Raw genomic sequence first — 21,455 nt, forward strand, 5'->3', positions numbered from 1 at the left:
TGCATATATTTAAATATATTTACATAAATTCGCACTTTGACCACCCACGCGCGGCCGAGGAGCAAGGGGATGATGTTTGCTTGATGCCCACAAGGCGTGGGCATCCCCCACCCTGGGGTGCACCACTCACCCACGGGTGCTCCGAGCTGCTCCAGCCTCAGCACCCTGGCGTGGTTTTGGGGGGTCCTGGCCACGGATTGGGGGGGGCTCAATCAACACCAAACAGAGCCATTTCCACACTTTATTGCAAAAAGCTCCCCCGCGGGCTGGCGGGTGACATAGAAAGCCAAAAATTGGGAAAAACCACTCATTTTCACACACCAAACAACGCCTGAAGCGCAAAGAAACCTCTCAAAATAGGGTAAAATAAAGAAATCAGTGGTTTTTCTTATTAAAAAGACTCACCGTTATGACCCTGACTCCCCATGCAGCTGCCTCCACCCCTGTTGTCTTTAGTTTGGGAAGAAAAAACGTATTTTCAGGGTTTGCAGCAACGCCGGACAGGCGCGGGGTGAAGACACCCCCGGTGATGTCACTGGAAATAAATTTGGGGGGAAACAAATTTTGGGGGAAATAAATAATTTCAGTAAAACCGCATGGCGGCCATTTTAGGTTTCACAGCGGGATGAGCTCGAGCCTAAAACTGCAAGTGGCGGATTGAAGGTGTCACTTAAATTAAGGCAATTTTGGGATTTTTTTCAGCCCCCCAAGGAGTTTTTTTTGAAGCTTTTGGGGTTTAGTTGTTTTTTTTTTTTTTTTTGGAGGCTGCTCTGAAATCCTTAAAAATTAAGAATCCGCGCAGCAAGCCACCGCTCCGTAATGATTATTTACGGAATCATTCTGGTACAAATTCCTAAATACAGGAAAAAAACCCTGCAGAGGAGAAAAAAACCCAGAAAAAATAGGGAAAAAACTCCTCTGTATGGAGTTCTCCAGGTCCGAATTCCTAAATACAGGAAAGACCTGCAGAGGGAAAAATAGGGGCAGGGGGGAAAAGAGGTTTTGGTGCTGGTAGGAGATGGAGAGCCACGATTTGGCCTCTCACCCGCTGGCTTTGAGGGCAGAGGCAGGCAGGAAATCCAGCGGGAAGGGCTTTTCCCCTCTTCCCTCCACTGTTTTCCCGTGGGATTAGTGTCTCCCTGTGGGATTAAGTCTTTCCCCATGGGATTAAGCATCTCCTCATGGGATTAGTGTTGCTTCCCCATGGGATTAGCGAGGAGGAAGGCAGGATGAGACTCTGCCGGTTCTTGAGGGTGAATAAACGGGATGGCGGACAGCGGACAACCATCGGGAGGGGCTGGGACAAGCAGAAAACCATCCGGATGACCCATCCGGTGCGGGAAGAAGCACCGTGGGATCAATCCGGTTTCTTCCCCAGCCGTTTAAAGACGCTAATGGTGCCAGCGCTGTCCATCTGAGCGCCGGGGGTCTCGCTGGTGCTGCTCACCTTCCCGCACCCCCAGGTCCTTTTGATGGTCACCCGAAATTCGGGTTCGCTTTTATCCTTCGTGCTGGTGACGTCGCCGTCCTGGGCTTTGACTGGCACCGCGGCAATACTGATGACGCCGATTTTGGATGCTGCCGGTTGCGGTTTCACCGCCATACGGATACCAGCGGCGTTCCTATGACCGAGCCGCTGGATGGTGGTGGTGACGGGTTTGGCTTCCGAACTGGTGGCTTTTGCCTTGATGATCCCTCCCGGCTCAGTGCTTTCCTTACGGGGAGGTTTGGCGAGTTTTTTTAGGACGCCAGCGTACTGGAGGACAGAGCAGTCATCATCGCTCTCGGTGGCTCTGTCCCCATCGGTCCCCAAGGTGTCACCCAGTCTGCTGAAGACCCCCGTGGGCTGAGAGACAAGGGGGGGAAGCCCGTCAGCACCCGCACCCCCATTTCGGGTGCTCAATTTACCCTCCCCTTTGCCCCTAGAATTCTGCCACCATGACAGAGGCAAGATGGATGCTGACCTCGCCTGTGAAGCATTTTGGGATGTAATGATGCAAAACGCTGCCTGCAGCGATTAAATTAATGATCAGGCTATAAAACAGGTCTATACATCACCCATAAGATCATATTCCCTCTTATTTTTCTTGAGGGGCTGAGTCTGCAGCTTGTTTTACACCCCAAGACTTCCACGCTGAGGTTTTTGCTTCCAGAGGAGAGAAAAAATCTCCCGTCTCCCCAAATAGCTTTTTGCCTCCAGAGGAGAGAAAAAAACCTCCTGTCTCCCCCACTAAAAGGGTCAAAATAGAAGCGCAGATGGGGATCACCCAGGGATTGGGGATCCGCTTGCTTTTGGTGGCTCCATCCTGCTTTTCCCTGGTGTTTCCCCATCATTTTCCGGTTATTTCAAGGCTCCTTCAGCCCCTCCACGGCGAGCGGGCAGCTGCAAATCCCGAAATAATCTTCGGGGAGAGGACCCTCAGGTCGGGATCTTGGTGGGGTTTGGCACAGCTGCTGAGAGTGACAGCTAAACGGAGCCACAGCCGAAAACCCGCATCCTCTCACCTTCCCTCCTGTGGTTGTGTCTGCTTTTGCCTCGGCTCCCAGCCGGTCGAAGACGGACGTCCTCTGCAGACCTGCGGTTTTCAAGAAAACATGGGTTTTTTTGAGGTTTCCCTGGAAAATGAAGCTACGCTGGGTCAGCGCCGAGAGCTCGCAGCCTTTCAGTGCTGTCCTACCATCGGGGCACCCGGCAAAATAAAACCCACTCGATAAAAGCGTGCAAATGGCCACCCATCCCCTTCTTCCTAAGACTTAAATAGAAGTGAGCGGAACCTTTACGGCTCACGGTGAGTTAATATGTCCTTGGAATAACACAACTTCTACCCAGTAACACTCTGGATATGAAAATCCTCATGGGATTTGTAATGACCGGCTAAACTGGTACTAAACTGGGCTTCTGGAAGAGAAAATGAAGATCAAATTCCTCCACTGGTACCTTTGGCCGCTTGCTGCTCCAAGATTTTCTTTGTCCTCGGTGTGGTGCCCTTGGGCATGTTGATGATGTATTTCCCTTCCATTTCTGCTGTCACTCGGCGGCGTTTTACCGGGATTGTTGGATTTTCATCTGCTGCGTCGCACAAACCTGGTGGGACAAAGGAAGAGCGAATCGAGAGCTCTCATTCCACCAAGACTTATGGGGCAGAAGGGTATTATGAGCGCTTGGGCACAATCCCAGGCTCGAGTGAGCTCTGAGACCGGCTGCTTTGGCACCAACACTTGGGGCTCTGCAAACACCACCCCCGGTCTCTAGCTACTCCCAACCACAAAATCATGGAATTGTTTGGGCTGGAAAAGACCTTAAAGACCATCCACCCCCTGCCGTGGGCAGGCACACCTCCCACTAGACCAGGTTGCTCCCAGCCCCATCCAACCTGGCCTTGAACACTCCCAGGGCAGGGGCATCCACAGCTGCTCTGGGCAGCCTGTTCCCATGTCCCACCAGCTCACAATCAAGAATTTCTAATGGAAATCTCCCCTCTTCCAGTTCAACACCATTCTCCCTCATCCTGTCTCTACCCCAACTCTCTCAGCCTGTTGTCGTATGGGAGGTGCTCCGGCCCCCTCGATCACTGTCGTGACCTCCTCTGGACCCGCTCACGCAGGACCTTGCGCTTGGCCTTCATGAGGTTGGCATGGGCCCCCCCTCTCCAGGCTGTCACAGTTCTTCTGGATGGATCCCTTCCCTCTGGAGCATCAACCCCCCCTACTCCACTTGGGTTCACCCCCAAACTGGCTGCGAGTGCACTCGACCCCACTGTCCGTGTCCCTGACAAAGATGTTAAATCATACTGGTCCCAGTATGGATCCCTGAGGGACCCCGCTTGTCACCGGTCTCCACCCAGTCATCAAGCTGGAGAGTGACCATCTGGCCAATTCCTTACCCACCAACGGGTTCACCCCTCAAATCCACGTCTCTCCATTTCAGAGACAAGGGTCTTGTGTGATTAGCTCGAAAAACCCGTAGCCAGATCCAAAGCGGCTGTTAAAATTTGACGCGAGGGGGGTAGTTTAATGGGAATAGAAAGGAAAAAGCAACTTTTGGCATTGTTTCTGCGGGGATTCATCGCCGTCCCTACCTGCCTTCGCGGTGGCCAGTTTGTTGGAGACAGTGACGGAGATTTTGGAGGCGTGGGGCCGTTGTCGGACGGGGGTGGTGGGAGGCGAATCTCTGCTCAAGCTGTTGGCGATCATCCGGCTGGCGGCTGGAAGGGGAGGACGGCGCAGTGAGGGAGAGGTTTTAAACCCCGAGGGGCTTTGGTGAGCGTAACAAGCATCCGTCTTGTCGGCTAAATTAAAGAGCAGTCCTTCCCTGGGATCGTGGGGAAGGCAGCCATCATTTGAGCCCTTCATTTTCAAGATAATTAATTCACCTTGTTAATCAAGCGAGGGGATTTAACCTCCCAGAAACCTCTTGCCTGCACTCACCGCTGTTGGCGTTGCGGCGCAGCTCGGCTTGAACATTGGGGGAGCCAGGGCAGAGTGATTCGGTGGCTGCCTTGCACATCTCCTGAAGGAAAAAAACACAGAGGAGGTTTTCCCTCAGGCTCTTTGGAGGTGAACGAGGAGCCCTGAGGCAAAACTTTGCTGCTAAATGAGCCAGCGAGGCTTTACCCATGCCGGCGAGGCTTTACCTGTGCTGGTGTCGGTGTTACCATACCTGCCTGTACACGATTTTGGCATGTTTGAGGATGGCGATGATGTCTCCCACCACTGTGATACCCAGCTCGTTCATGATCTCCTTGTTCAGATCCATCAACATGTTCTTCTGGATCCTGAGGTGAGGAAAGATCCGGCTTAACGAGGTCTCCCCTCTTTACGAGCTCTGATTAATTAAGCCTTGAGCGAGGTGCACCATGATATCCCTAACCTGGGTTCAGATGCCACCGCCCCCATAGAAACAGCACTGACAATGAAAAAGAAGCTCAGCGCAGAAGAACAACTAACGTAACTAATTAAGGAGTGGGATAATCGGTTAATTCTTTCCTTCCCCATCACCAGGGGGATCTTTTGGTGCTATTTTCCTCCCATGATGCGATGAAAAGGTGCCACGTCATTGCTGACCTCACCTGTTATCCACAAACATGACGGCGTAGTTGACGGCGGGGCCTGGGGGGATCCCAGCTTCCTTGAAAAACTGAATCCATTCGGATGTCGCTGAAAAAAAGCCGCGGAAAAGGAAAACTTAAGTGGATATGGAAAAAGGGGTGGGGCGGTTGCCTAGGTTTCAGCAGGCGCCAGCCGAGGCTCATTCCATTCCAGGCGTTCACAGCTGTCGTCGCGCGATTAACAGGATCGGGAGGAAAACGGTTCCTGGGATGGCAGTGGGGAGGGGGGGGTGGGGGATGGTCTTCCGGATGAAAATACGCAATTTGAGGGGTTTTAGAGCAATTTCGGGTGATTTTGGGTGGTGGTGGGGAGGGGAGGGCAGTGGGGCGCACTCACAGGGAGGAAAATGTCCCTTACCCATCGTGACGGACACCATGGTGGAGGAGCCGGAGGACGCGGGTGTGGGGCTAGGCGGCAGCGCCGGGAGCAGGCTGCCGGGTGAGAGAACGGCCACGTCGCCCCTCTGACGGCCCGCGGACAGGCACGGGGCTGCTGCTGCCCCCCCTCCTGCCCCACAGACCCTCCTGCCCCCCACCCCCTCCCCTTCCCTCCTGCTCCACACCCCCTCCCCTTCCCTCCTGCCCCACCCCCTCCCCTTCCCTCCTGCTCCCTCCTCTTGCCCCACAGACCCTCCTGCCCCACACCCCCTCCCCTTCCCTCCTGCCCCCTCCTCCTGCCCCACACCCCCTCCTTGCCCCCTCCTCCTGCCTCACAGACCCTCCTGCCCCACACCCCCTCCCCTTCCCTCCTGCCCCACACACCCTCCTTGCCCCCCCACCTCTCCGCTCCCGCCGCGCCCCATGCCGCCGCCGGGCCGGGCCCCACCGGAAACACCGGTCACGGAGCGCCGGAAGTGACCTCGCCGGCCGGCCCAGCGCGGCGCCAGTCGCGCGCGCCGGGGCGGGGGCCGCTCCAGACAGCAGCGGCACGGGAGGGGGGAAGAGGGAGGGGCGACCATAGAGCCCTGGAGGACCGAGTGCGCCCCCCCGCGGGCGGTCCCGGGAACAGCCGCCCCCGCGGACGCCGGTGTCTCCGGTACGGGGGAGGCGGGGGGCACCGGGGGGCACCGGGCACCCCCGGGAGCTGCGGCCTTGAGCGGGGTCCTGGCCCTAAACCGTGCCCTAAGCCCGGCCCTGGCCCAAACCTGGCCCTACACTCGGCCCTAAATATGTCCTTGGTCTTAAACCTGGTCCCAAACTCGGCCCTGGCCCTAAACCCAGCCCTAAATACATCCCTGGTGCTAAAATATGTCCCTGGTCGTTTAACTTGGCCCTAAATATGTCTCTGGCCTTAAACCCGGCCCTAAGCCTGGCCCTGGCCCTAAACTCAGTCCTAAAATATCCCTGGCCCTAAACCCAACCCGGTCCTAAGTATGTCCCTGGCCCTAAACAACCCCTAAACATCACCCTGACACTGACCGTGGCCCTAAACCCATCCCTAAACGTCATCCTAACCCTGACACACAGCCCTGACCCCCCCAAATTCAGCTGAGCCAGGGGGGTGACACCAGACCGAGCTTAACCCCCCCCCAACCCTACCCCCCTCCCCCAAAACAGGGCAGGGTTTGGGGAGGGCTGATCCCTGGGGCCGAGCACCCCCTTTTTGTGCGGTCCCCGAGGCACAGGAGAGGGGTCCCAGCGGGGGTGTGTGGGGGGTCTGTACCCGAAAATTCGGGTGCCCAACCCTATTCCCAGGGGGGAATCAGCCCCGATGGGGGGGGGGGGGGGAGGACCAGGCACTTCCCCTCCCCGCCCCAAACGGGTCAGGGCACGTGAGCACCCTGATCCCGTGAGTCAGCTGGGAAAGCCTCTGCCCTGCCCGGGTTTTTGGGGGTCTCTCCCCTTATCCATACCCTGAAAATCCCAGCTGTGCTGCACCCCGGGGGGGTTTTACCTGTCCGGACATGTTGGGAGAAATCCGGTTTGTTCTGTTCCAGCGTCACGCCGGGATGAAGCCTGACAGCGCCTACAAGCAGGTATGGTGCTGGTGGCACCCTGACACCCCAAACTGGGGGTTGTGGAGCCCCCTGCCCTGTCCTGGCACCCTACAACCCTAAACTGGGGCACCCCATAGCTCCCTGCCCCATCCTGGCACCCTAAAATCCCAAATTGGGGTGCCCCATAGGCCCCTGCCCTGCCCCAGCACCTTACAACCCCAAAGTGGGGCACCTCATAGTCCCCTGCCTGGCACCCTACAACCCCAAACCGGGGCACCCCATGCCTCCCATTTCCACCCAGACCCTGCATCCCATGGGGACCCCCGGCAATATGGGGGGGGGGGGGGGGGCACTTTTGCCTGGGGACCCTGGTCATTTTGGGGTGGGTTTTACTCTCAAACCAGCCCCCACCCTGGTTTGGGGTCCCTCCCACCCCAATTCTCTGCCCTTTATCACAGCTGGACCCACTGAAGGACTGTGGGATGCAGCCCACGCGCTTCCCACTGAAGGTAACTCCCCTGGTCTATGGGGGCCAGCTTCGGTGCCGGCTGGATTCGGTACCATCCCTTGCTGGATCCCACCGGTGTTGGGGGTGGCTTTAAACCCCATAAATTAATTTATTCTTTAATTTTGGGTCACTGTCGCCCCTTCTCCATCCCAGTGCTCCCGCGGCACGTTGCTCTCCGCCATCCTCACCCTCTTCATCCTCATCTTCCTCCTCTTCTTCAATCTCTGCCTGAGCTCAGCCCTCCGCGGTGATGCCAGTGGTAATGCTGGCAGTGATGCTGGATCCTGCAGTGACGCGTGCCGGTAAGACAAGCTTATGGGGGGTGACCCTCCCCCAAGACCCTCGGCATCCTGGTGCTGCAATCTCACCGGTGCCAGCGCTGCCAAATTTCCGCCATAGGATCGTCTTGGTGGAGAGCATCCCCGAGGGAATGACCTTCAGTGATGGTTCCGTGCCGAATCCATCCACCTTCTCCACATGGATGAACCTCTTGGGGACTGTCACCTGCAGCCTGGACATCGCCTCCTTCTACTGGACCATGACCAACGAGGACACACAGACACACGAACCCTCCGCTGCCCAGGTCCGCACTGCCGGCATCCGCCACATGCAGCGCAGCTCCGATTCCAGTGCTTGAACCTGGCACCAGCTGCTATTTTCTCACCTTCCCATAATTTTTAATCATTTCTGCTTCTTTTGGCCTCAAACCACATGCTGATTCAGGGTGAACAAATCCTGGAGAAACTTCTTCAATTATCCCAGCGCGGTGTCACTGTCCGAATTGCTGTCAGCCACCCGTCGGCAAAATCGCCCCTGAATGATCTCCAAGCACTGGAGCAGAGTGGTGAGTGATGGAGAGACCCCCAAACTGGGTTTTTGAGGGAATTTTGAGTGGGAGATGCTGAACTTGTGGTTGCGCAGGTGCTGCGGTGCGCACTGTTGATATGCTGCGGCTCACTGGCGGCGTGCTGCACACCAAGTTTTGGCTCGTTGATGGCACACACCTCTACATTGGGAGCGCCAACATGGACTGGAGGTCTTTGACCCAGGTGAGCAGCACAGCAGCACCATCATACCACCAGATGATGCCAAACCTGTGCCGAACAGCGCCGGGGCTATCCCAAATCCAACACCTCATCCCCATCAAGGGATGCTCAGTGCCATAAGATGGGACTTAGGGCATTGGAGAGGGATGATGGCACCGTCCGGTGATGTGACAGTGCCACCGTGTCGCTTGCCATAGGTAAAGGAGCTCGGCGCCGCCGTCTACAACTGTAGCTGCTTGGCCAAAGATTTAGGCAAAATTTTTGAAGCTTATTGGGCTCTTGGCGTTCCTGGTGCTTCCATCCCAGTACCATGGCCGGCAAATTATTCCACCACCTTCAACATGGAGACGCCATTGGAGTTGAAGCTCAATGACACCGATGCTGCCGTCTACTTCTCAGTACGTCCCTGATCCACCGTGGTTGGTTTTCCCGGTGTCGAGGATTGGCTGTGGTAGTGCTTGATCCATCTCTGATGATTCCGGCAGAGCTCCCCGCCGGCTCTCTGTGCTGCTGGTCGGACCCAGGATCTTGGCGCCCTCCTCAACGTCATCGATGCCGCCGAGGACTTCGTGGACATTGCAGTGATGAGCTACCTACCCACCACTGAATTCTCCCACCCCCAAAGGTTCGTATGGTCCTATGCCAACCCCGGCTTGCTGGCACCAGCGATGCCTAAATGCTTTCCCTCCCCAGATTTTGGCCAGCGATCGATAACCGGCTGCGGAAAGCCGTCTTTGAACGCCGGGTCAAGGTTCGGTTGTTGGTGGGTTGTTGGCGGCACAGCAAAGTGACCATGTTCCCCTTCCTCAAATCCCTTGCCGCCATCGCCGATAATCAGACCCGCTACAGCGTGGAGGTGGTGAGTATTGTGGCACAACCACGGCGTGCTGGCGGGCGATGTTTCAGTGGGTGACAGTCTCCTTGCTCCCTGCAGCGGCTTTTTATGGTGCCGGCGAGCGCGGCGCAAGCTGAGATCCCCTACGCCCGGGTGAACCACAACAAGTACATGGTGACGGAGATGGCAGCGTATATCGGTAAGCACGGCGTGAGTGGTGGTGCCGCCATGTTGAATCACCACCGGCTGCTGGTGACGGTGGCTTGGGGGCGGTGTTTGGGGTCCCCCCCAATCTCCTTGCAGGGACATCCAACTGGTCTGGTGACTACTTCGTGCGGACGGCAGGATCAGCGCTGGTGGTGAACCAGACGGTGAGCCGAACTGGTGCCGGCACTGCTGCTGGCACTGCTGCTGCTGGCACCAGCACCATCCGGGAGCAGCTGCAGGCGGTTTTTGAGCGGGATTGGAGCTCCCAGTACAGTGCCGACATCGGCGATGCCGAGCGGTGGGAGAGCCTCTGCGGCTCCCATTAGGCGCCGGGGAATGGACCACCGGTGAACCACGGGTTCTGGCTGTGCCGTATCTGGCCACCCTCCTCCGATTTGGGGAAAAAAACAGAAAAAATGAGTTTTTCTGGACTTTGCATTGCTGTTATTGAGGTGGGGGTCCTCCGCGCCTCAGTGATGGAGAGTGCCGGGCCTTTGCTGAATGCTGTGCCAGCACCAGGAGGGAAACTGGGACGCCCCTCGAGTCTTGGCGGTGCCAAACCCATCCCAGCAAAGAGTCAGATAAAATGCTCAGCCATCGGCAAACCATTTATTGGGGGATCATTGCAAGAACCAGTGCCGGTAGCATCCGGCACAGTACATCCCGGTGCATCCCTGGCTACATTCTCTACCGGCATGGAGCCGGGTTTTGCCGGTCGGGGTGACCGAAGGTGAGGAAGACGAAGGTCTTTGGTGAGCTCTCGGCTGCCAGGGTGTTTGCCAGGGTTGTCGTGGTGCTCAGTGGTGCAGTGGGTGTTGCCGGCTCTGTGCCGGGAAGAGCGTGCCGGGTACAGCGGGGGGGTCCCAGCCTGGCCCCTGGAGCCCATCCTTGGGGACAGGGATGCGACAGGGGGGCTTGGGGTCGTGCCGTGTCACCGGAGCTCTCTGTGTGGGGGGGAGAAGCATGAGGAGGGGGTGAGCGGCACCCATCGGTGGGCTCCCCACCCCTTGGTGGGGACCTGGGGCACCCAGGGACCCTGAGCACCCAGGGCCCCCGAGCACCCATGACATGGGGCACCAGGGACCCTGAGCACCCATGATGTGGGGCACCAGGGAACATGGGGCACCAGGGACCCCAAGCATCCAGGGACCCAAAGCAACGGGGGGACGCAAAGGACCCAAGGGACCCCAAGCACCCAGTGTCCCAAAGTACCCATGCCCAGGAGCCCCTGGTCCCTGCATGAGCCCCCCACCCTGTGGCCATACCTTGGCGTGGGGTGAGGTGTACGGTCTTCCAGGCAGGTTCTGCTCCATGACACCACCACAGACCATGCTGCCATTGTGGTGGCTGTGCTGCTCCTGTCCGCTGGGGGAGCCCAGCAGGATCAAGTTTCTGGCAGTGGGCTCCATCTTGGGACACCAGTGATGCTGGCGGTGCTGGGTGCCATAGTGGGTGGGGATGGGGGCTTGGCAGATGTCCTGCTGGCTCTTGTGACCAGTGTCCCCAACTGGCTCAGCCAGGCTGAGCCCATCCATCTGGGCAATGGCCTTCTGGATGCTGCACTGGCCAGCGGGGATGAAGGCACCTTCCTCCATGCCAGGGAAGATCTCAACTGCACTGGCATCCTTACGGGATGCCCTCAAGTCCTCTTGACAGAGCTGGTAGTACCGGGTGGCCTTGAAGCTGGACTTCACGTGCTGCAAGGAGATGAAGGGATGCTTGAGGGCGGCACTGGGCACGATCCTCTCATGCGAGTCCCAGGTGAGCATCCTTTTGACCAGGTCCACCATCCCGTGCAGGTCACAGCGCTCAGCCAGCGCCTCCCGGCTGGGATAAGACATCTGGCGGATGTTCACTGCCGCCAACTGATCCAGCGAGGAGAAGACATACTTCCTCCTCTCCGTTGGCTTCGCCATCTCCTCGCCTGGTGGTTTGAGCTGCCAGGAACCGGTGGGATGTGGCACCCGTCGGAAGAAGGACCATGTCTTCTGGGCGGCGCAGAGCAACTCACCCCGTGGTAGCCCCAAGGTGGAGCAGATGTAGCGGACCTGGTCATACTCGTTGACGCCGGGGTAGAGTGGCCAACCCAAGTGAAGCTCGGCCACCACGCAACCCAAAGACCAGATGTCCACCTTCTCACAGAAGGGCAACCCCAACAAGATCTCCGGTGCCCGGTAGAAGCGGGATTGGATGTAGGGTTCCTTGATATGGCGAACCTCAGTGAAGATGCTGGCCGAGCCAAAGTCGATGAGCTTGACGCGGAAAGGATAGCGTGCGTGGTCCACCAGCATGATGTTCTCTGGCTTGAGGTCAGCATGGATGATGGAGAGCTCCTTCAGCTTGACCAGCGCCGCCAGCACCTGCGCTGTGATGGTACGGATGTGCCGGACAGGCAACGGCAAGAAGTTGTTCTGCTTTTGGAAGTCAAAGAGGTTTTGCTCCAGCAGCTCGAAGACCAGGTAGGTACAGGCACCATCATCAAAAGACTCGAGGAAATGGACAATGTGCGACTCCTCTGTGTCCACCTCCCGCAAGGCCTGCAGCAGCCTCAGCTCATTCTTCGCCACCCGGCCATGGTGGCCTTCGTTCTTTAGGATCTTGATGGCCACCATCTCTCCTGTGCTCCTCCGCCAGCCCTGGGTCACCTCCCCGAAGGTCCCCTTCCCCACCGTGGCCACCATGTCATAGTGCTCAGCACCCGCCACCAGTGTCCCCATGGTGGGTCGGCTCCTCGCCAGGGGCTTGGGACCCCCCACTCGGCACCCAACAGGGGCTTGGGACACACAACCACCTCAACCTGGCCCCCAACAGCACTGGGGTTCCGGCATTGCTGTGACGACACCTTCTGTTGTTGATGTTGCCATGAGGAGCAACCACTCCCCTGCACACTGGACTGCAGCCTGGGTGGAGGAACCCCCTGAAAACCAGCCCTGGTCCCCCAAAACCCATCCCAGCTCCCAAAACCCAGCCCTGGTCCCTCAAAATCCATTCCCAGACCCCCAAACCCCAGCCCTGGTCCCCCAAAACCCAGCCCTGATCCTCTGAAACCCATACCCAGCCCCCCAAAACCCGGGCCTAGCCCCCTGAAACTCATCCCTGGTCCCCTAAAACCCATACCTGATCCCCCAAACCCATCCCCGCCCCCAAAAACCCATCCCTGGTCCCCCAAAACCCATCCCCAGACCCCATAGACACACTCAGAGCTTTTTTTGGGGTTAACATTTATTCTGCCTGAGCCAAGAGCAAGGGGCTGAGGGGTTTGATGCCGCCGTCCCCTGCCCTCCCTGGTTAATGTTAACACCTGGAAAATGGTCAAAAAAGCTTCAAACACCCCCTGAAAAAAGCTGGATTAGGAATTTTTTGGGGGGCAAGGGGGTTAAAGAGTGTCTGGGGGAGCAAGTGGTGCTCCACCACCCCATCACCATTTCAGGGGGTCCCCAAAAGACCCCCGTGCTCAGTGGGGGGGTTTCACCGCTCACCGCAGGGTTGGGGACTCAGCGCCAGCTTAGGCAGCTGAAATTTAGGGGTCCCCTCACCCCTGACACCCCCCAAATTGAAGCGTGGAGTGACTTCCATCATCACCGGCCGCTGGTTGAATTCAGGGTCCCCGGGGGAGAGCTCAACGTTGGGTAACCGCATCTTCCCCCCCTTGGGTTGGGTGATGGGAGGCTCTGGCGGGGACCCCCCGGGGGAGAAACCCACCTTGGGCACCCACCGCCGTCGCCGGGCCTTGCCTGCCGCTTCCCCGTTGATGTGGGGATGGGGGTCCACCACACGGTTGTCTTCTCTTTTCTCTTTTGGCTTCACCAACACCAACACTGCCTTCTTCACGCCGCCCATCCTCATCCTCCCCTCACCTTCCAACCCGCTCCCAGCAAAACCTGCACCGAATTTTGGCAGTTTGACCCTAGACTGGCGTCCCGGTGCCATATCCTTCCTGGTGGTCTCCTCCATCCCATCCATCCCTGGCGGTGCCAACTCCAACACCGGCACCTTCAACGCTGGCATGCTGGTGGGTTTTGGTATCTTCTGGCTTACTGGATCCTCCCGTTGTTTTACTGGCATGGTGAAACCCACGGTGGGGACGGTGAACCTGGGGGTCAATGGTTGCACCTCCCCATCACCCGTTGCCCCCCTGGTTTTCAGCTTCAACCGGATCGTGCTGGGAGACTCCAGCATCTTCCTTCCTGCCATGCCAAAGCTCAAGCTCTCGGTGCTTCCCCCACGTCTCATCATTTTGGGGTCTGCCCGGATGCGGATATCAGGGCTGGATCCCCCAAATTTTGGCAACTTCACCCCCCCACCCAGCTCTGGTCCAGCAGGGAGTTTAGGCAACGACAGCACACGTCGGCTGCCTGTTGCCGGCAGGGTGATGCCCACCTGTGGTACCCAAAGCCGGGGGGTCCCAGGGGACCCTGGTTCTGCTGACTTCCCATCGTGCCCCCCTGACCCCCTGATTCCCAACCGTGGCAGCTTCATCAGTGCACCAGCATCCTGGGAACCCTCCTTACTGCCAGCACCCTTGTCCCTATCCTTGACACCGAAAGGTGCCAGGGATAATTTGGGGACCTTCAGCTTGACCCCGGCACCGGTGGCACCAACCGTCCCCAAAGCCAGGTCTAACGCCACTGTGGGACCAGTGATGGCGATGCTGGGCGGTGCTGGTGCGGCTGTGCCCTGGGATGCCAGGGGATACCTGTTGCCATCAGCGCCCGTTTGTCCCTCCCCCTTGGTGAGGGACAACCCGAACCGCGGCAGGGTGAATTTGGGGGGTTTGGGTTTGGCGCCAGTTGCTGGCACGTCCCCAGTGAGCCGTGCCGGGGTGGTGATTTCCACTGCTGGCAGCGGAGCTGTGGGCTCCAGCTCCAGGCTGAGCTTTCGGAGACCTTTGGCAAACCTAGCTGCCACGTCTGGCATCACTGCGGCATCCCCCTCATCTGGCACCGCTGCAGCACTGGCACCTGCTGGCAATGCCAAACCCACACCAACACGCGGCACAGTGATATCAATGGATGGCACCACCGTTGCCGGGAAGGTCAACTGAGACAGTGCTGCCGGTGGCGACTCCAACCGCCGCACCGGCAGCTTCACCTCCAACTGTGGTTGCCCACCAGCTATGGCCGGCTCTGATTTGGGCACGCCGAGCTCAGGGACCAGCTCCACAGCGGCACTGGGGACGGCAATGGCGATGGAGGGGACACGGATGCCGGCGAACCCCCGTCGTGTGCTGGCGTATCCCTCCTCATCCTCTACTGGGGCCGTGCCGAAATTCGGCAGCTTGATTTTCGGCACTGGGCTCCCCCCACCCTTACGGCTGCTTCCGGGGGTGTCTCCCTCCCCCAGCTTGATTTGGGGTTGATTTATGGTTGTGCTGGGCTCCGGCATCACTGCCGGCAGCGGCAATGCTGGCACGGCCACCTCCAACCGCGGCAGCCGTAATGCAGGCTCCTTGGCTTGAGGGGTGGCTGGCAGTGTTGCACCAGCGAGGCTCAGCCCCACGGTGACTTTGGGTGCTGCCACCTCCACGGCCGGTAACCGGGTGCTGGTACCCACCGGCACCTTGGCAGCAATGCCAGGAACCTCCGGTTTCACTGGTGGCTCCTCCATCACTGGTGTTTTGCTGGCCGCTGCTTCCTTCACCGTTAACCGGGATGGTGTTGCACGCGGCCGCTTGGGCTCTGCTGCTGACAGCACTGAGGTGGATGTGGCTGTTGGTGCCGGTTTGGCAGTGCTCTGGCTCTTCACCAGCTTGGGGAGCTTGGGAAGGGCAAACTCCACAGCCACAGCGCTGGCGGGTGCCGTGCTCACTGTGGCAGGTGCTGGCAGCGGCTTCTTGGAGGGTGTCAGGATCGGGATGCTCTGGGTGTGGGGGAGATGGGACCTGGCACCCACCGCACCCGGCGTACATCCATAGGGAGCCCCGAGCATCCCGCATCTGTGGTGCTGCATCCATAGGGGCCCCCTGAGCATCCCGCATCCCTGGTCCTGCATCCATAGGACCCCCCCGAGCATCCTGCATTCCTGGACCTGCATCCATAGGGCCCCCCCAGCATCCCGCATCCCTGTCCTGCATCCATAGGGCCCCCCCGAGCATCCTGCATCCCTCCTGCTGCATTCATAGGGCCCCACCAGCATCCCACATCTCTGTCCTGCATCCGTAGGGACTCCCTGAGCATCCTGCATCCGTGGTGCTGCATCCATAGGCCCCCCCCAGCATCCTGCTTCCTTGTCCTGCATCCACAGGCCCCCCCCCGAGCATCCTGCATTCCTGGACCTGCATCCATAGGGCCCCCCCAGCATCCCGCATCCCTGTCCTGCATCCATAGGGCCCCCCCGAGCATCCTGCATCCCTCCTGCTGCATCCATAGGGCCCCCCCAGCATCCCGCATCCCTGTCCTGCATCCATAGGGCCCCCCCCCAGCATCCTGCATCCATAGGGCCCCCCCGAGCATCCTGCATCCCTCCTGCTGCATCCATAGGGCCCCCCCAGCATCCCGCATCCCTGTCCTGCATCCATAGGGCCCCCCCAGCATCCTGCATCCCTGTCCTGCATCCATAGGGCCCCCCCGAGCATCCTGCATCCCTCCTGCTGCATCCATAGGGCCCCCCCAGCATCCCGCATCCCTGTCCTGCATCCATAGGGACCTACCAGCCTGGCCACCTTCCCCTGGTGTCCCTCGTTGCTGGTGCTGGTGCCGCCAAGGAGGACGCGGGTTCCGGGCGCCTGACGCTGGAGGCAGAGCGAGACCTTGCAGGACCTGGCACTCTCCAGCACCCGCACGACGTCCTCAGGGGGGGACCCCTCGAAGAAAACCCTGGCGCTGAGGAGCCGGTCACCTATAGGGGCCATATGGGCTGTCACCCTGAGTGCCATCCCCACCTCAAATCTGGGTGGGTTTCAGGGATTCCCCACCTTGGTGGATGCGCAGGGATTTGGGCGCCTTGGTGATGTAGAGGCCGTGGCGGTCACAGGCCACGGTGATGCCCGTCACCCCAGCCTCGGGTGCTGTCTCCAGCTCCACCAGCTCTGCGTCCTCCTATGGAGCAGAGGGACGGTGGGGGTGGGGTCTGGCCCTTCCCCCCTGCTCCATGCCATGCCCCACCGCCCACTGCGGCCCTCACCTCCATGGGGGGGACGGGGGGGGCCCCCTCCTCCGGGGGGTGTCACTGGGGTCCCCGGGGGGACACAGGCAGAGGCAGGGGCTGGGGGTGCTCCGGCACCTCAGGCTCCTGCAAATGGGGGGCACAGACCCCCAACACTCCGTTGCAGCCCTCAAACCCCCCATTGCAGACCTCCATCTCCCCCCATTGCAGCCCCCAACCCCCCATTGCAGATCCCCAATGTTTCCATTGCAGCCCCCCAACCCCCCCACAGCAGCCCCCCACCTCCCCTCCTTCCCTCCGCCCCCTCCTCCCCTGCCCCACACCCGCAGGCAGAGTGCAGGTAGCCCTAGGGTGGGGGGTCCCCCCCTTTCCCACCCTGCACCCCAAAACCTCTTCGCTGGGATCCACCGAGACCCCCCTCGCCTCCTAGCTCCTTCCTGCTCCAGCGCTCCGCTAGGAAGTAGTTGTGTCCCCCCCCCAACCAGAATGGGGGGACCCAGGCATCCGGGCCCCCCCTAAAAGAGAACCAGGCATCCAGGCTCTCCATCCCACGCCGACTCAGCAAAGGTCACCAGCTTTGCGCCAGAGACACCCTGCTTTGGCATCGCACCCCGAACTTCCCGCTGGCACCCACCCACACACTGGGGGGACAAGGGGGTCCCTTGTCCTGGGTTCCCCCCACCACCACCCCAAGGGAATTCCAGGAATTCAGGAGACTCAGCACAAAATCCTGTGGGACAGAGGGTGGTGCAAGGCTGGGTTCGGCTGGCTAGGCCTGCGGCTGCAGTGATGGACTCCCGGCTCAGCAGCTGGGGATGAGCCGAGTGGGAGAGGAGCTGGAGGGGATGGGGACGCATCCTGCAAACTGTGCCCCCCACCCGGGTCTGCCCTTGCTCCAGGTGTTGGTGTCTGCCTGTGTGATCTGCAGGCTGCATGGGTGCATGGGTGCACAGAAGCACGGGTGCACGGGTGCAGGAGCGCATGAATGCAGAGATGCATGAGTGCATGAGTGCACAGGTGCATGGGTGCCAGGGTGCACAGAAGCATGGGTGCATGGGTGCATGTGTGCAGGAGTGCATGCATGCACAGGTACATGGGTACTGAGCTGGTGGCATGCAGGATTTGGGTGGCACCCCTGGGCTGGGGCAGGGAAGCACCCCCGGGACTCCCCATAACACCCCTGGGACCCCCATAGCACCCCAGGATCTCCAAAACACCCTTGGAACCCCCCCCACGGGGCCCTCAAAGCACCCCTGGGACCCCCATAACACCCTTAGGACCCCTGTAGTACCCCCATGACCCCCAAAACACACTCGGGATGCCCCATGGGAGCCTCAAAGCACCCCTGGGACCTCCAGAGCACCTTTAGGACCCCCATAGCACCCCTGGGACCACCATAGCACTCCCAGGACCCCTGTAGCACCCCTGGGACTCCCCATGGGACCCCTAAAGAGCACCCCTGGGACTCCCAAAGCACCCCCAGGACCCTAAAGCACCCCGGGATCCCCCCATAACACCCTTGAGACACCCATCACACCCCCAGGATCCCCGTAGCACCCTTAGGACCCCCAAAGCACCTCTTAGACACCCATAGTGACCCTGAGGCCCCCATAGCACCCCTAGGACACCCATAACACCTCTGGGACTCCCAAAGGACCACTGGGACCCTCATAGCACCCCAGGGACTCCCATAGCACCCTTGGACCCCCAAAGCACCCCTGGGACCCCCATAGCACCCCAGGGACTCCCGTAGCACCCTTGGACCCCCAAAGCACCCCTGGGACCCCCATAGCTCCCCAGGGACTCCCATAGCACCCCCAGGGGAGCCCAAATGCCTGGGTCCTCCCCAAGCAGCTGAGCAATGTGCTGACTCAGCAATCCCTGCCGGCAGCACCCATGGGTGTGGGTGGACTCATGAATGGAACGATTGACAGCGGGGCGGCGCGGAGGCCCCAGGGAATTCGGCAGTACCCGCTGTATCTATCCCAAGCCTTGGTGAGGTGGATACCGGCACGCTGAGCTCTCCCCCGCACCCAGGGCTGCTGCAGGGTCCCCCAGGCATGGCTGAGCACCCAGGGGTGCTGCATGGCCCCCCAAATGCTCAGGGGTGCTGCAAAGCACCCTCACCACTCAGGGGTGCTGCAAGACCCCCCAGCAGGGCTGAGCACCCAGGGGTGCTGCATGCTGCCCCCCCCAAGCACCCATGGGTGCCCCACTGACATCCCTTCCCCATGCAAACACCTGGTGCCACTCGGCGCAGGGTGGGGGCCGGATTCAGCAACTGAGGGGGCACGCATTTGTTATCTGCCTTTCCAAGCACTGCACGATCTTGGGGACCCTCAAAACTCTGCTGGGGGCCGGATTCAGCAACTGAGGGGGCACGCATGTATTATCTGCCTTTCCAAGCACTGCACGATCTTGGGGACCCTCAAAACTCTGCTGGGGGCCCTGGACCACCCCAAACTCCCTTAGAGGTCTCAGTCCCCCCCCAAACCCCTTGTGGTACTCCCCAAAATTCCCTTAGGAGTCCCGGCCGAGCTCAGGAGCTCCAATGAACCCCAAAATGGATGCAGTGCAAGGCAAGAACCCTGGGGCACTCTGGAAGGAAGCAGGGCCCCTTGCAGGCTTTGGCAAAGGGGTCAAACCATGTAATGACGGTGCGGTACAGAGCAAAGGTGGAACATCCAGGGCTCTACGGTCACCTGCTGAGGACATGTAACCTCTTCGCTTTCCCTGATTCAGGTCTAACCAGTTTGCACGCTGGACGGCAGGGGGGTGACTAACGTCTCTTATCTAAGTGGCAAGCCCTGCACAGGAAGCCTTGTGTGTATGCAGGATTAGGAGAGCAGGTTACTGACAGCACAGAGGTGAGGAAAGGCGCAAACGACACAACAAAGCCCAAGGATCACCAGCATATCCCTCAGTGGCAGATCAGCCACTTGCATCTGGTGTGCCTGGATGTGCTGTCTCCTGATAACCATAGCTGCTCCCTCACACAAAGCAGCTTTCAGTCTTTTCTCACCTGCCTTCAGGGTGCCATCTGTATTGCCTTTTTTTTTTTTTGTTTAAGTGTCTCTCCAGCATCTGGTGGGTGGCTGCTGTCAGTCCCACGACCCTGGTGCCGCATGCAGACCGCTACAGCAATCCCTGGGGCTTACTCAGCAGGGGGGGGGGGGGGGGGAACCTGTTCCACAGGTTCCCTGTGCTGCTTCTCCTCCCTAGGGAATGGGGTGGGAGGCACAGACAGGAACAGCCGCCGGACTCAAAGCAGTCAAATGCAAAGGGCTGAAATGCTCGAGCCACTTGGATGCGTTTTGGTAGAGAGGCAATGCACATCACTGCCTGGGCCGTGCGTGGGACAAGGGCAGAGAGACACAAGCCCGGTACCCCAGGAAGCAGTTACCGTCTTGGGATGGTGTGAACGGGGCTGAGGGATCGGTTATTTCTCAAACTGCCGAATACTCCTAAAAGACTCGTGAGGCGATGCTGCCGCGCGCTGACCAAAAGCCGGTGCTGCAGCTCGGGAGCCGCGCATGCGCGATGGTGCGCTTTGCAGACCTCGCTGCTGCCACCCGGCAACCAAATTTCGGCACTGCAGCTACGGAGCTGCGCATGCGCAGTAGAGGATATCCACGCGCTCGCTGCTGCCGCTCGGCGGCCAAAAGCCAGTACTGCAGATCGGGAGCTGCGCATGCGCCGAGCCGCAGGGCCGAGGCCGAGCCACAGGGCTGTAGGGCCACAGGGCTGTAGGGCCGAGGCCGAGTGGCCTAGCCGCAGGGCCGAGGCCAAGCCACAGGGCTGAGCAGCCAAGCAGCCAACCTGCAGGGCCCAGGCCGAGCGGCCGAGCTGCTGAATCCGAGTGGCCGAGCTGTAGGGCCGAGTGGAGCTGCAGGAGCTCCTCAAGCCGAGCTCCTGAGGCTGAGCTCCAGGGAGGAGGCTGAGCTCGTCAAGGCAAGCTCCAGGGACGAGGCCGAGCTCCTCAAGCAGAGATCCTCAAGCCGAACTCCAGGGACGAGGCTGAGCTCCTCAAGCTGAGCTCCAGGGACGAGGCCGAGCTCCAGGAACGAGGCCGAGCTCCTCAAGCCAAGCTCCAGGGATGAGGCCGAACGCCAGGGATGAGGCCGAGCTCCTCAAGCTGAGCTCCAGGGACGAGGCCGAGCTCCAGGGATGAGGCTGAGTTCCTCAAGCTGAGCTCCAGGGACGACGCTGAGCTCCAGGGACAAGGCCAAGCTCCTCAAGCCGAGCACCAGGGACAAGGCCGAGCTCCAGGAACGAGGCCGAGCTCCTCAAGCCGAGCTCCAGGGATGAGGCCGAACGCCAGGGATGAGGCCGAGCTCCTCAAGCTGAACTCCAGGGACGAGGCTGAGCTCCTCAAGCCGAGCTCCAGGGACGAGGCCGAGCTCCAGGGATGAGGCTGAATTCCTCAAGCTGAGCTCCAGGGACGACGCTGAGCTCCAGGGACAAGGCCAAGCTCCTCAAGCCGAGCACCAGGGATGAGGCCAAGCTCCAGGAATGAGGCCGAGCTCCTCAAGCCGAGCTCTAGGGATGAGGCCGAGCTCCAGGAACAAGGCCGAGCTCCAGGGACAAGGCCGAGCTCCAGGGACGAGGCCAAGCTCCTCAAGCTGAGCTCCAGGGATGAGGCCGAGCTCCAGGGACGAGGCTGAGCTCCTCAAGCTGAGCTCCAGGAACGAGGCCGAGCTCCTCAAGGCA

General features: G+C 59.8%; 4 protein-coding genes across 8 annotated transcripts; 1 reads left to right on the forward strand and 3 right to left on the reverse strand.

The window, feature by feature from the left end:
• Positions 1 to 227: 227 nt before the first annotated feature.
• On the reverse strand, positions 228 to 5,990 carry CUNH19orf47 (chromosome unknown C19orf47 homolog). 2 transcript variants are annotated; one of them, XM_075490019.1, is made up of 9 exons: positions 5,888 to 5,990; positions 5,467 to 5,540; positions 5,070 to 5,157; positions 4,661 to 4,775; positions 4,429 to 4,510; positions 4,080 to 4,205; positions 2,939 to 3,085; positions 2,506 to 2,576; positions 228 to 1,846 (listed from the first exon to the last, which is right to left on the reverse strand). In XM_075490019.1, exons 2-9 carry the CDS (start codon positions 5,483 to 5,485, stop codon positions 1,358 to 1,360), a joined length of 1,137 nt encoding a protein of 378 aa, XP_075346134.1. In that variant the 5' UTR covers positions 5,486 to 5,540; positions 5,888 to 5,990; the 3' UTR covers positions 228 to 1,357. The 2 variants fall into 2 exon arrangements, with proteins under 2 accessions (XP_075346134.1, XP_075346135.1); XM_075490020.1 differs by lacking the exon at positions 5,888 to 5,990 and having other exon boundaries at positions 5,467 to 5,607.
• Positions 5,181 to 10,239, forward strand: PLD3 (phospholipase D family member 3). 3 transcript variants are annotated; one of them, XM_075490013.1, is made up of 12 exons: positions 5,181 to 5,309; positions 7,046 to 7,084; positions 7,504 to 7,554; positions 7,707 to 7,855; positions 7,953 to 8,136; positions 8,277 to 8,397; positions 8,475 to 8,602; positions 8,797 to 8,997; positions 9,085 to 9,224; positions 9,293 to 9,458; positions 9,534 to 9,633; positions 9,738 to 10,239. In XM_075490013.1, exons 1-12 carry the CDS (start codon positions 5,196 to 5,198, stop codon positions 9,965 to 9,967), a joined length of 1,623 nt encoding a protein of 540 aa, XP_075346128.1. In that variant the 5' UTR covers positions 5,181 to 5,195; the 3' UTR covers positions 9,968 to 10,239. The 3 variants fall into 3 exon arrangements, with proteins under 3 accessions (XP_075346128.1, XP_075346129.1, XP_075346130.1); XM_075490014.1 differs by lacking the exon at positions 5,181 to 5,309 and adding an exon at positions 6,000 to 6,144 and having other exon boundaries at positions 9,738 to 10,237; XM_075490015.1 differs by lacking the exon at positions 5,181 to 5,309 and adding an exon at positions 6,053 to 6,149 and having other exon boundaries at positions 7,045 to 7,084; positions 9,738 to 10,238.
• Positions 10,240 to 10,438: 199 nt separating this feature from the next.
• HIPK4 (homeodomain interacting protein kinase 4) lies at positions 10,439 to 12,358 on the reverse strand. Its single transcript, XM_075489939.1, has 2 exons — positions 10,907 to 12,358; positions 10,439 to 10,585 (listed from the first exon to the last, which is right to left on the reverse strand). Exons 1-2 carry the CDS (start codon positions 12,356 to 12,358, stop codon positions 10,439 to 10,441), a joined length of 1,599 nt encoding a protein of 532 aa, XP_075346054.1.
• A 501-nt stretch (positions 12,359 to 12,859) lies between these two features.
• Positions 12,860 to 20,202, reverse strand: PRX (periaxin). Of its 2 annotated transcripts, XM_075490078.1 has the most exons (6): positions 20,149 to 20,202; positions 19,768 to 19,963; positions 16,764 to 16,871; positions 16,555 to 16,678; positions 16,291 to 16,478; positions 12,860 to 15,500 (listed from the first exon to the last, which is right to left on the reverse strand). In XM_075490078.1, exons 3-6 carry the CDS (start codon positions 16,767 to 16,769, stop codon positions 13,110 to 13,112), a joined length of 2,709 nt encoding a protein of 902 aa, XP_075346193.1. In that variant the 5' UTR covers positions 16,770 to 16,871; positions 19,768 to 19,963; positions 20,149 to 20,202; the 3' UTR covers positions 12,860 to 13,109. The 2 variants fall into 2 exon arrangements, with proteins under 2 accessions (XP_075346193.1, XP_075346194.1); XM_075490079.1 differs by lacking the exon at positions 16,764 to 16,871 and having other exon boundaries at positions 16,291 to 16,678; positions 19,768 to 20,196.
• Between the last annotated feature and the right edge of the window lie 1,253 nt (positions 20,203 to 21,455).

This window comes from Mycteria americana, unplaced genomic scaffold (assembly GCF_035582795.1).
Source record: "Mycteria americana isolate JAX WOST 10 ecotype Jacksonville Zoo and Gardens unplaced genomic scaffold, USCA_MyAme_1.0 Scaffold_43, whole genome shotgun sequence".
NCBI lineage: Eukaryota > Metazoa > Chordata > Aves > Ciconiiformes > Ciconiidae > Mycteria > Mycteria americana.